The 14,408-nt window shown below is 35.6% G+C and overlaps 1 protein-coding gene across 3 annotated transcripts in view; it reads left to right on the forward strand.

The window, feature by feature from the left end:
• Nucleotides 1–14,408, forward strand: part of PPM1B (protein phosphatase, Mg2+/Mn2+ dependent 1B) — a 77,738-nt gene that overhangs the window by 35,289 nt on the left and 28,041 nt on the right. For all 3 annotated transcript variants that reach the window (XM_074396683.1, XM_003926758.4, XM_010337467.3), the window contains one exon: nucleotides 9,248–10,107. In XM_074396683.1, the coding sequence (XP_074252784.1) occupies nucleotides 9,262–10,107 (846 nt within the window). In that variant the 5' untranslated portion in view covers nucleotides 9,248–9,261. The remainder of the gene's footprint in view (nucleotides 1–9,247; nucleotides 10,108–14,408) is intronic.

The raw sequence follows: 14,408 nt of genomic DNA on the forward strand, positions 1-14,408 counted from the left end.
TTTTAGTGTAGCACCTGACATATAGAACTCATTGAAAAATAAAGCATTGTTATTGCTATGTATGCTACTTTCCTAGTCAGAAGAGCAACATACTAGCCTTCAGAAACCTTTGGGAAAAATCTTATCCATGAGCCTGAAGCATCCTTAACACCACCTCATTTTCTTTGATAGGAAGCAGATGGGATTGACAGATTGTGCTGTTCTTAAGCAAGGCTTGCCAGTGTCCAGGTGCCTCCTCTAACAAAGTATGCCAACTGCAGTAAGGAGGAGAATTTTGAAGTATCTGATAGTCTTTTGTTGAAGTTTAATGATTTGCTTTATCTAAAAGCATATGATTTGCTTTTTTTTTTTTTTTTCTTTGAGACGGAGTTTCACTCTTGTTACCCAGGCTGGAATGCAATGGCGTGATCTCGGCTCACCGCAACCTCCGCCTCCTGGGTTCAAGCAAGTCTCCTGCCTCAGCCTCCTGAGTAGCTGGGATTACAGGCACGTGCCACCATGCCCAGCTAATTTTTTTTTGTATTTTTAGTAGAGACGGGGTTTCATCATGTTGACCGGGATGGTCTCGATTTCTCGACCTCGTGATCCACCCGCCTCAGCCTCCCAAAGTGCTGGGATTACAGACTTGAGCCACCGCGCCCGGTGATTTGCTTTTATCTAAAGATTTTTTTTTTTTGAGACAGAGTCTTGCTCTGTCGCCCAGGCTGGAGTGCAGTGGCACAATCCGGTATGATGGTTTTTAAATTTTAATTTAATTTTTTAAAATTGTTTTTTATTGTTTTTTTAAATAGAGATGGGGTGTCACCATGTTGGGCAGGCTAGTCTCGAACTCCTGACCTTAGGTGATCCACCCATCTCGGCCTCCCAAAGTGCTGGGATTACAGGCGTGAGCCATCGCACCCGGCCTGATGGTTTTGTTTTTTTGAGACAGGTTCTTGCTCTGCGGTCCAGGCTGGTATTCAGTGGTGCAGTCATGGCCCACTGCAGCCTTGACCTTCTGGCTCAAGAGTTCCTCCCACCTCAGCCTCCCGAATAGCTGGGACTACAGGCACACACCACCATGCCTAGCTAAAATTTAAAAAAAAAAAAAATTTTTTTTATTTTGTGGAGACAGGGTCTCCCTATGTTGCCCAGGCGGGTCTTAAATCCTTGGGCTCAAGTGGTCCTCCCACTTCAGCCTACCAAAGTGCTGGTATTGTAGGTGTGAGCCACCACACATGGCCATTTTTGTTTGTTTGTTTTTTGTCTTAAATCCTTCATCAGGTGGGTGGAGAGTCAGCATGTAATTTTTTAAATGTTGAATGATTGAAGGACAACCGTACTCCAGTTTTGGACTTGATTACACCCTTTCTTTCAGCATCCCTAATAAATAGTGTTAAAATATATCTTTAGTGTTAACTAGATAACTCATTTTTAATGTAATATATTATACCTTTAGCTTAATGTAGCAAGTAAGCCTTTTATCCATTGATCCTAGATCTGGCTTCTGGAACAAATGATTAAGACTTTTTCTTCTTTTAGAAGAATTCAGTTCTGTTCACTATCAGCCCTGTTAGGACTTAATACTCCCTCTATTCTAAACAGTCCCAATTTTCTTCAAGCCTTCTTCTTTATAGAATGTGCTTTCTGAACTTTATGCTATTTTCATTCTTCTGCTTAGGATATATTTTAATTTTGTCAATGTCAGTTAAAATGATTCTTAGAACTGAATATGGTGCTTTATATGTTTGGCAGTTCAGGGCATTGAGCTTATATTAATTTAGACTGAAGTGTTTATATTTTCCTACTTTAATGAGCTTGAGTTGGTAAACTTGGTTTACCCATGTTCTAGTGGGCCTCTGCAATGTGAGTGGTATTGAATGTGTATTTTTAATAGTAAAATATCTACTTCATTTGGTGCTCATTTGTTTATTTGTTTATTCCACAAATATCTGTGGAGTGCCTACTATGTGCCATGATAGTTTTATTAATTTTGGGAGTAAACAAGACAGATGCCCTTCTTCTCATAGAGCTTACATTCTGGTCAGAGTAAAAAAAGCAAAGAATTTGATGAAAAACAATTTCAGCAAGTTATGAGGAAAATAAAAACGAAAATGAGATGTGATGGTGTTAGGAGAATAGTCTGGAAGGTTTCTCTGAGTTGCCATTGGGGCTGAGATCTAAATGTTAGGAAGGAACTAGCCATGTAGCTATGGAGGTGGAGGGATGAAAGTGATTCTAGGAAGAAAAGAGCAAATCCAAGGGTCTAGAGATGGGACAAGTTTGGTATATTGGAGGAATAGAAATAAGGCCACTGCAGCTAGAGAGCAGTCAATGGTAACTGAAGAATTACAGGAACAAGATTGAAGAAGTAAGCAGGGGTCAGATTATAGAGAGATAGATGTACTAAGTTTGAATTTTCTTCTCAATTCAGTAGGATGTCCAGAGACATGATTCCATTATACTTAAGAAAGGTCACTCTAGAGAATGAATAGGGAGGCAAAAGTTAGGAGATTATTATGGTAGATTATGCCAACTTTGACTGGAATGATGCAGCTATTGATTGAGAGAAACAGACTGATGTGGGCTATATTTGGAGGTAAAATTGATAGAATTTGCTAATGAAATAAGTAGTGTATGTAAAAGAAAACAAAATCAAAGCTCTGACCTATTAATACGTATATTTTTGTTCAAGTGAATAAACAGATTTGTCTCAACTCTGGAGGAAAAAGACTGGCATACTTTTAATATTTATTTACTCTGTGTGTGTTGGTGGTAGTTAAGTGCATCACCTCTGGAGCCAGACAGAGTGCATTAGAACAGCTCTGCTACCTACTTGGACTAGTTGCTCAGCCTTTCTGTGACTCAGTGCCTTCATCTATAAAATGAGGACAGTAACAAACCTTTGAATATTGTTGCAGATGAATTGATATACATGAAGTGAATGTAGGCTTCTGTGCCTGGTTATGGTAAAGAGACTGTAAATGTTAGCTTTTATTGTTTCTAGAGCTTTGGCAAGGAGTCTACCTGTTAGTCATAAGAAATACTGTTTTGTGTTTTCCTGTAACTGTATGTTGCTAGATAAGAGTCTCCATCAATAGGCCGGGCATGGTGGCTCACGCCTGTTATCCAAGCACTTTGGAGGCCAAGGCAGGCAGATCACCTGAGGTCGGGAGTTCAAGACCAGCCTGACCAACATGGTGAAACCCCGTCTTTGTTAAAAAAAAAAAAAAAAAAAAAAAGTCTCCCTCAATAATGCATTTGTATCAAGGCTCTTTGAGAGTATGCTCATATTGCAGTGTCTTAAAAATGTCTTCTTTTGTTAGGCATGTTGGATTTTTGTTAGTATGCTTCATACTGTAGCATTTATATTGGTGTCTAGGGAACTGTTGTTAATCCTATTTCAATAAAATTATAAAATTTATCACAAGAATTTTGTTCACTTCATCTCTTACAGAATTGCAATTCAGTTAGGAAGAAATTGATGCTTTAGCAGTGTTAAGTCCTTAGTTTTGTCCTAAATTTTTTCTAGAAAGGAACTTTTCCCTCCGTTGCTATGATGATATGCATCTCTTTTACATGCTTTATTAAAGTTTGATGCTGACTTAACAGAGGCCATTTCATCCCATTTCTCATCCTACCGTCAGTGTAGAATTCATGTGTTTTATTTATGTTTTTAAATAGTAGAGTTCACTGGTGGATTTACTTCTTCAAGGAAATGGTACTTATTTTTTAAAAACAGGATGTATGTGCTGGATCTTAGCTCACTGTGCCAGTGTGAGTGATCATTTCTTCGATTTGTTTGAAGAGAGAAAAATTTTGGATATTGATATGTTGATATATGATTTAGGTATAATTGTTTAGATTTTTATAGATTATAGCTTCTGATTGCTAAAAAAAGATTCAAAGGGCTGAGCACGGTGGCTCATGCCTGTAAACCCAGCACTTTGGGAGGCTGAGGTGGGCCGATCACCTGAGGTCAGGAGTTCGAGACCAGCCTGGCCAACATGGTGAAACCTCATCTCTACTAAAAATGCAAAAATTAGCCAGGTTTGGTGGCAGGTGCCTGTAATCCCAGCTTCTCAGGAGGCTGAGGCAGGAGAATTGCTGAACCCAGGAGGCGGAGGTTTCAGTGAGCCAAGATTGCACCATTGCACTTCAACCTAGGGGACAAGAGTGAGACTTCGTCTTTAAAAAAAAAAAAAAAAAAGATTCAAGGAATTTTCCTAGTTGAAATAATATTCACTAAATAATATTAAACTTTAAGTAATTTTATTTTTATTACATTCACAGTTTAAAATGGTAAGGTATAAAATTGTATATAATGGAAGATATCTCTTTTATTCCTGTCTCTTACAATCTTCCTCAAAATTTCTAGTTGTGGTATATAATTCCAGAGAATGAATATAAATACACACACATATATAGAGTGTGTATGTTTGTATGTGTGTGTGTGTGTGTGTGTTCTACAAATTGTAGCATATTGTTTTATGTTAAATAGATATCATGACATCCTATTAAGTAATCAGTTCCCAAATGAGTAATACAAATATTGTTTTATATGTTTACTTTTGCTAACAGCACTGCAGTGAATAGTTTATATAGACAGGAGTAAACCTGTAGGTACATTTTTAGAATTTTGTTAAGAGGTATGTGCAAATGTAATTTTGACAGATTTTATTAAATTGCTTTCCACTGAGATTCTGCCAGTTTGTTGGTATCAGCAATGTTAGTATGTTTCTGTATAACATCACCGGGAGAATGATTACCAAGCCTTTGATCTTTGTCAGTCGGATACATGAAAAGTGATATTTTGGTATAGTCTTAATTTTCATTTTTCTTATTAATGTAAGGTTGGACATAATTTAAGTTGCATTTGTGAGGGGTTTTTTGGGTTCATTTTTCTGTCTGTCGTTTATAGGACCTTTTTGTTTTGTTTCTTTTTATTGATGTGTGCTAGATGTACATATTTTCAGGGTACATGTGATAATTAGATACATAAATATAACCAAGTTGGAGTAATTGGGATATTGTTTTACTTTATGCTTTTTAAAATTTAGGTTTTTTTTTTTTAAATTAAAATATACATTTTCATGATTTAACCAAATGATTCTACAAGGCTTGGTGGTTTCTGCATTCCTCTTAGAGAAGTTTCCTTCAAAACAACCATTTGGAACCCTTAACATCTGATTCCTTTGGAATTTATCTTCATATCTAAATAATATGCTTCTCGTGCTGCTTTTTTATTTTTCACTTTTGGAAATTATTGATTTCCCATTTTGAAAGGTGAGAATTAGGTCTTTCATTTTACTACCCCATTACAGACACATACATCGGCCCCACCCAAAACACATTCTCTGTCTCTTAATCTTTACATTCAAGGTAAAGCCTACTTATTAAGCAAGTAAATGTTTTAAAGAAGGTAGTATAGTAGAGGGCATTTGGGAAATAAATGTTTGGAAGTCATTTAATGATTTTTGTTGGTGGAAAAAAATCTATATCCCACTGTCAAATTTCTGTTATATTGTCTGGAAACACTCATATGTATGCACCAAGATTGTTCAAAACAGCATTGTACCTTAAAGAAAAAGTGAGAAATAACTTGAATGTTAATTGATAGTAGAATGGATAAATAAACTGTGATACACACATATAAGGGAATACCAGTGAATGAACTACAACTCTGTATCAGTGTAGGTGAATCTCAGAATACAGTGTTGCACAAGGAAAATAAATATTAACATAATAGTACATACTTCACTTTGTATCATTAAAAAGTGCCAAATCCATAAAACAGAACAACCACACATGAATAGAGTTAAACCTCAAGGGATACTAATTACAAAATTCAGGATTGTGACCACCTTGGGACAGAGAGGAATGTGACTGGGGAGAGGCTAAATAGTAGGCTTTTTTATCATGTTCTGTTCTTAAATTGTGTGGTTGTATGCGTGGGTGATTGTTTTATTACTCTTTAACTATATAAACACATTATATAAGCTCTTATATGTATGATAGTTTATAATATTTAAAAAATAAAATCATGGCCCGGTGTGGTGGCTCACGCCTTGTAATCCTAGCACCTTGGAAGGCCGAGGTAGGCAGATCATAAGGTCGAGAGATCGAGACCATCCTGGCCAACATGGTGAAATCCCGTCTCTACTAAAAATACAAAATTAGCTGGGCGTGATATCACGTGCCTGTATTCCCAGCCACTTAGGATGCTAAGGCAGGAGAATCACTTGAACCTGGGAGGTGGATGTTGCAGTGAGCTGAGATCGCACCATTGCACTCCAGCCTGTAGATGGAGCAAGACTCTGTCTCAAAAGAGTAAAATAAAATAAGATAAAATAAAATAATTATGGGACAACCCCAACTTTCAAATGAGATCATTGTGGAACTTAAAAAAAAAAATTACCAATTTGCAAAAGAATGGAATTCCTGATTCAGCCAAAAGGTATGCTGGTGACCTAAGCTTAGTCAATTAGATACCAGTTCCCAGGACTCTGCATCTTGAGCAAGTGACTTTCAAGAGAGAAACAGAAGGTAGGAGTCATTACAGAGATGAGCAGTAGGAGGCAAGGAAAGCCATTGTTGGTATAACCTTCATTGTGTTTTGCAGCCCAGCCTCAGGGGCTTTTTGTTTCCTGATGGTTTTCCGGACTGGCATTCCAGGATCCCTCCCATTCTTAGGCACCCTAATAGCTTTTTACTGAAGACCTCACCTTCCTTCCTTCTTTCCTCTCTTTATTCTTAAAGACAAATTTGGAAATTGAAATTTCTAAACTTAAAAAAAAACTTATAAATGAAGAGTTCTTGTGGATTTTTAACTTACTTGTCAAAATGTAAAACAGCAGTACCTTAATTGCAGGAGCATTAGGAAAGATGAAAACTGCAACAAAACTTTTTTTCCATAATTTGTAGATGGAACTGAAAAGTGATTTAGGCTGGCTAAGGTGGCTCACACTTTTAATTCCAGCACTTTGGGAGGCCAAGGCAGGCGGATCCCTGGAGGCCAGGGGTTTGAGACCAGCCTGGGCAACATGGTGAAACTCGAAACCCCGTCTGTACTAAAAAATAAATAATAATAATGCAAAAATGAGCCAGTTATGGTGGCACATGCATATAGTCCCAGCTACTTGGGAGGCTGAAGCAGGAGAATCGCTTGTGAACCTGGGAGGCTGAGGTTGCAGTGAGCTGAGATGGCGCCACTTGATAGAGCAAGACTCTACCTCCAAAAAAGAAGAAAGAAAGAAAAGTGATTTAATAAATACAGACAACAATTCTGTTTCATTTGCACTTAAGTGTCTTTTAAAATTGTCTTTTCAGATGAAATAGCCTTTACAAGCAAGCATATAAAAATGTACTTAGAGCTAGGCTTTCAAATCATTGTATCACAGAGAATTAAACCAGCATGTTCAAAAGTAATCAAGCATATTCTGTTGCATTGTTCTCAGTACAAAATACGACATTTAACTGTAGAATGAAAAATAAGTTTTACGTGGTTTTAATCTTATCCTTTTAGGAATCCTTTTCTATAAGTATATTTGTAATTTATTAATACAGCATTACATCTAACACAGGAAAGTTATAAGTATAAAACTGATATATAACAAATATTTGCATATATATGTATTGAGTGGTTCATCAGATTTTTAAAATGGGAATATGTAATTTTATTGTAAAAATCAATAATGGTCATACCTAAAAAAAGTCTCACAAAGATACCTAGACCCAAATGGAAGTAAATTAATCTAGACCAGTATCTCTCAAAACCTTAAATCACCAGCATGCTTTTTTTGATGATCGCATCCAAGATTGATTGAAAAAAAATCTTTAGGTGTGGGAATAGGGCTGTGGAGTCTGCATTTTGAGCAGATACAACAGTAAACATTTTATGGTGTTTATTGTGTTTTAAGTGCTGTTCTAAGCACATTACATTGACTCATTTTTCATGGCAGCCCTGTGAGATATAGGTACAGGTGACTAAGAAATTTGCCCAAGGTCACCTAATTAGAGTATAGGGCCAGCATTGTATGTAAAAAACATACTAGAGAATTCTTTTGCATACTTTTGGGAACCATTACTCTAGTCTGAGTCATTTGAAATTGGGAAAACTTTATTCTACAAAATAGTAAAGTTGGGTAGGCGAGGAGTAGGTGATGCGTAGTAGTAGCTTCCAGTTCTAAGTCTTTGTCAGTCAACACTGAGTAGCTACTTCATGGGTTATAAATTTAGCAATGTGAAGTCCATTTTTTAGCACCGTGTTAAAATTATGTTTTTAACAGCATCCAAGTAATGATACGGTTTTCAGTTTTATAGATAAATAGTAAAAGTGATAAAACCAAATGTGTGTAGAATGGAGATTTTTTGTTTGAATTGTTCGGTTGTCTTTAGGATCACTGAGAGGAGAAATCTTGATTTCAATACTTGCTTTGGAAAGTCTTCTAAAATATATTAGCATATCTTTTTACCTTTATTTATTTATTTATTTAATTTTTTTTTTTTTTTTTTTTTTTTTTTTTTTGAGACAAGAGTCTCACTCTGTCACCAGGCACTAGGCTGGAGTGCAGTGGCACAATCTCGGCTCACTGCAACCTCCACCTCCTGGGTTCAAGCAATTCTCTTGCCTCAGCCTCCCAAGTAGCTGGGACTACAGGCGCACGCCGCCACGCCCAGCTAATTTTTAGTATTTTTAGTAGAGACAGGGTTTCACCATGTTGGCCAGGATGGTCTCGATCTCTTGACCTTGTGATCTGCCCGCCTCGGCCTCCCAAAGTGCTGGGATTACAGGCTTGAGCCACCGCGCCTGGCTACCTTGATTTATTGAACAACATGATTCACTAGGCCAGTCTACTGTAAACTTACATGTCGAACCCTAGTCTCACCTTGTAAATTAAATTAAAATAAAATTATTAATGAAGTCTTATTTCTTGGTTTTCCTTTCTCCTAGAACAGAGGTCTCAATGTGGCTGCACATAAAAATCACCAGAGAGGCTTTTAAAAGATGGTATCTGTGTCCCATCCCTAGAGATTCTGAGTTAATTGGTCTGATGATTCTTACGTGCTAGGGCTGAGAAACCACTGTTGTAGAAGTAGGATATAGGGGAGGAAATTTCTTGGGCTTTTGTTGTTGTTCCTGTAAATTAGGATAATACTGAAAAATATCCTTGAAGTAGGAGTTACTAGACTATAGATGGAATATTGTAGATAAATTTTCTGTCAAATTTAAACATTTAACACCTGCAATTTTTTTTTTTTTTTTCAGATTTATTGCTAAACATGGGTGCATTTTTGGATAAACCCAAAACTGAAAAACATAATGCTCATGGTGCTGGGAATGGTTTACGTTATGGCCTGAGCAGCATGCAAGGATGGAGAGTGGAAATGGAAGATGCACACACAGCTGTTGTAGGTATTCCTCATGGCTTGGAAGACTGGTCGTTTTTTGCAGTTTATGATGGTCATGCTGGATCCCGAGTGGCAAATTACTGCTCAACACATTTATTAGAACACATCACTACCAACGAAGACTTTAGGGCAGCTGGAAAATCAGGATCTGCTCTTGAGCTTTCAGTGGAAAATGTTAAGAATGGTATCAGAACTGGCTTTTTGAAAATTGATGAATACATGCGTAACTTTTCAGACCTCAGAAACGGGATGGACAGGAGTGGTTCAACTGCAGTGGGAGTTATGATTTCACCTAAGCATATCTACTTTATCAACTGTGGTGATTCACGTGCTGTTCTGTATAGGAATGGACAAGTCTGCTTTTCTACCCAGGATCACAAACCTTGCAATCCAAGGGAAAAGGAGCGAATCCAAAATGCAGGAGGCAGCGTGATGATACAACGTGTGAATGGTTCATTAGCAGTGTCTCGTGCTCTGGGGGACTATGATTACAAGTGTGTTGATGGCAAGGGCCCAACAGAACAACTTGTTTCTCCAGAGCCTGAGGTTTATGAAATCTTAAGAGCAGAAGAGGATGAATTTATCATCTTGGCTTGTGATGGGATCTGGGATGTTATGAGTAATGAGGAGCTCTGTGAATTTGTTAAATCTAGGCTTGAGGTATCTGATGACCTGGAAAATGTGTGCAATTGGGTAGTGGACACTTGTTTACATAAGGTATGTAAATTTTTTTGTCATTAAAATAGTATGTTAATTTTGAAAAGGTACGGTAGATAAAGTTAAACTTAAAATTTTAAAACTTTTAATATTTTCATAGAAGCTGTATATTTTAGAATTCTTTCTTTACCAGAAATGAAACCATTGCTTTCTTTGCCATCCCTGTCTGTCCCAACCTTCTAATTTGAAAATTAAACTTGTTAAATTTGAAGTATTTGTTGTTATTTAAGTACTTTATGGCTTGTTGCTGTAGCAGAGGCATTTACACAGAATTGTGACATTTTCTTGACATTGGCAGTAGCCAAGCTGGATAAAATATGTATAAAATAGAATTCTGTAGTAGATATTACTAAAAGATAAAGAGCCATATAAAATATTGGAAGATGTACTAGATGGCTAGCCTATATAAAATTTAGTTCTGAGCCTCCTAGCAGTGGAAACAAAAACTGAAATAAAAAATATGGATTGTATATTACTCATTGTCTTCTAAAAGCAGCTTTTATCTGACAATACAGATTTACATGTGGCTCTCTTTTTAAGTAACATATAACTTGATGGATGGTATCTTTTCTAGAAGATAAAATTCTTTTCATATAGATATTTTTATCATTTCTGATTAAAAACCAAAGGCTTATATAAAATGTAATCTTGTGAAAAATTCCTATGGAACACCAAAGTTTATTTAGATTTCTAATTTTCTATGAATCATTGCTTGATACATTGATAGAAAAAAAGTCCAGAGTAATAGATAATTGGCAGTTCTTTTGAATGTCTTAAAAATACTCAGTTGTTTCAAGTGGGTTTTTGACAACATCTATGTATAATTCAGTTAAAATTTGAGTTATCTGGACAGTGTCTGGAGTGTGTAAGTATTCGCTGATTGAAAAGATATCAAGGTAAAACTGACCTTTAGTTTTATGAAATAAAGGGTTTAACTTATTTATTCTGTCTAGAACCATTCTGTCTCCCTACTGCAAAATTTACTGTGAAAGGTATGGGCATAACCAGAAAGTTTTTCAGAAAGGATCTCTGGGTCTATGGAAATGCCCACATTTTGGTGAGATATCAATTATTTTTAATAGAATGGAAAAAGACGGTTTCAAAAACAAAATATAAAGGCTATTGTCGGTGGACAGCTTTTTTCTGAAAGGATTTTAATGATGGTACCTCTAGCTCCTCTGATTTTTATTTTTAACAGACTGTATCTTTTTTACATCTGGATAAGTTAAGCAAAAAAGTGTTGATGGTTGTCAGTCATCAATTAATAAATGGGTCTAAAAATATATTTGTCTTTGAACTCTAAATGAAACAATTCTGACCTGTAGCTTTTTGAGACAAGCACAGGGGTATGTTTGTTGCCTGAGTAGCTAATGAAAATCATGTTTTCCCCAATTATTTTTTTTTAAAAAAGTATATACTTATTATTGATTTAAAAAATCCAGATATTACAGAAAATATACACAAACACTCAAAATTTTGCCATCCACCGAAGTCAGCTACTTTCATTGTTGTGGCATATATCTTTCCAGTCTTTTCTGCCTGCCTGCAATTATGTGTATTTTTATAAAACTGAGATCATTATACTTGTTATTCTACAGCCTGTCTTTTCCAACAATATATTGTAGACAGAGCTCCATGCCTATAAGTATTGATCTATGTTATTTTTCTTGGCTGATAGCGTATTATTGAAAGAATGTGGTTTTGAGAGAATAGCCAAAAAATCTATTATGTCTGTAATTTGGACTAAGGAAAGCCGTTTGTGTTAGTAAACAAACTACACCTTTATCCATTGAAAGGATGCTAGTTTTCAAAAATTTTGACTTGACCCTTCTAAATGAGGTTTAAATATTTCTGGTGGTATGTCTTCACTTGACAGCTTTTATCAATTTAGAGTGTTTAAATGTTCATGTTGATGGTGTTGAAAGAGTCTAGGTGGAGTTCTAGAATCTCAGAAATGAGGGATGATAACAACAGATAAGAGGTTGAAGCCCATGATTTATTCAGTGTTAATGGAAGCTGACCATCATAGTTCCTTCAAATTGAGTTGCATTCAAATTGAAATCAGTTTGGAGGTTTGAGTTGAAACAAAACAGATTTAAAATTGTTTTTGAAGCATTGAAAGTTACTTATGGAAACCTTCTTTTCTGTTTAACTTCATAGTTTGTCATTCTATTTATTTGTAAGGTAAAAGCAAGGGTTAGCAGTAAGATCAAATATAATTTGAATTTACTCAGAAAAACTGTAAGTTTAAGAATTCATGGAAAGCACTTAGCGATTGCTCTGTAGTTATCTGCTTTAAGAGGAGAAGAATCATTAAGTAGATGTTTTCCTTATAAGATATTTAAATGAAGTCTTAGTTTTTTCCAACACTTTTATCACTTGTCATATTTTCATAGTTTATGAACACTTTTGTCTTAACTCATGAGATCTTGGGGGTTATGATAATCATACTCATTATCGTGATAGTATTAGCAAATTATTGCTTTCTGTAAGCCAAATGCTAATCTAAATACTTTACACATTTTAACTTGTAATTTTCACAATGATATGAGGTAGTTAGCATTGCTGTTTTTAATGATAAGCATTTTTTAGGGTTGCCAATTAATATTAAGCTGTAAGTGTTGGATGACTATGGTCAAGTATTAACCTATTTAAATTAGATATTTAACTCTAGAGGAGAATGGCACCTAAGAAAGTAGCCCTCTCATTTTATTGTCAATGTTGGCATTTGTGGTGTTTACTGCTAACTAATTTTGGGTTGTATAGAATATGTAACTGCTACTTGCACAGCCTTTTGTAACTTGTAAATCATACATACTTATTAATCTTCATAGTAACTTTCTGATTTGAACAAAATACAAGTTTTTATTTTTTTTAATTTGCAATTGAGAAAATGGAGGTTATTTGATATTAAAAGATATCCATAAGTCGTATACTTGATGAGTATTGAGGCTGAGACTAGAATCCAAGTTTTCTGACTCAAGTTTAGTACTTTAGTTAGCAGTGTTTCCCAGAAGGGTCTGATAAAATAAAGAAGTGTGTGTGTGTGTGTTTCTGTGTGTTTTGGTTTTCATGGTCTGAAAAATTTTCCCCCAAGGGAAACATTAAGATTAAATATTTTTTGTAAGAAACACAAAGATGTTTGAAGTAAAGGGATTCCCCTTTATGTTTCTGCTTTCCAGTCTCATCCCTCTTAGGGAACCACTGCTTATGGTTTGCTGTATATCTTTTCAAATGGTTCTCTGTGTTTATTGATACAAATGTATAAACATAAAATAGGATTTTCTCTTCTTCTGTTTTGCAGAAAAGGATCATGCTATGCTTGTTACTTTGTCATCTGCTTTGTTTTTTTTTAAATCATAAAAGTCAATATTCTTTTAAATTGTTCTTTTAAAATATTATTTGATTTTCTAAAATTTCATTTATGTACCATCTACCAGAAACCTGTTTATTTTAAAACATGAGATAGTACCTCATAGTTGGATTAAAATTGAGGGAAATTAATTATTCATTTTTCAAAGGCAATATTATTCTAGATTAATTCATATAACAGAAGATGTAATTCCCTCAATAATTGTTTAGTTCTAAACTCAGGACTTTTTCTTTTCTATTATAATTTTCGGAAAATATCATAAATAGTTCAAAAGTAGACATAGCTAATATTAGAGTGGAATGTGGTTGGGTATTTTGAGGTGTAGAGGAGAGGACTAATTGTAAAAGTATGGTATATATAAAGGCATTGTTTATTGTGGAGATTTCCATATTTTCTTGGTTCATATTGCCCTAGGGTCTCAGTAATTTTTTTCACAATACTACTTAACCAAAATTAATACCTAATAGTTCCAAATATTAAGTGATTAGATCCAAACTTAAATGAGTGTGTGTGTTCTAACAAAATAATAACACATGTGGCCGGGCACAGTGGCTCATGCCTGTAATCTCACTACTTTGGGAGGCAGAGACAGAAGGATTGCTTGAAGCCAGGAGTTTGAGACCAGGCTGAGCCACATAGTAAGAGCCCATTTCTCTCTCTCTCTCTCTCTCTCTCTCTCTCTCTCCCTCCCTCTCTCCCCCCTCTCCCCCCTCTCTCCTCTCTCTCTCTCTCTCCTCTCTCTCTCTCTCTCTCTCTCTCTCTCACACACACACACACACACACACACACACACACACACACATCTCTCTCTCTTTCTCTCTCTCTCATTGAAAACAGTTTCTATAAATTTCATTTAAAAAAAAAAAAAACTCAACAGTTACTGATGAGGTGTACCTGATGGACACTGCACAACTTCTCAAACCTTGGA

The sequence above is a fragment of the Saimiri boliviensis genome, chromosome 1 (assembly GCF_048565385.1).
Source record: "Saimiri boliviensis isolate mSaiBol1 chromosome 1, mSaiBol1.pri, whole genome shotgun sequence".
Taxonomy (NCBI): domain Eukaryota; kingdom Metazoa; phylum Chordata; class Mammalia; order Primates; family Cebidae; genus Saimiri; species Saimiri boliviensis.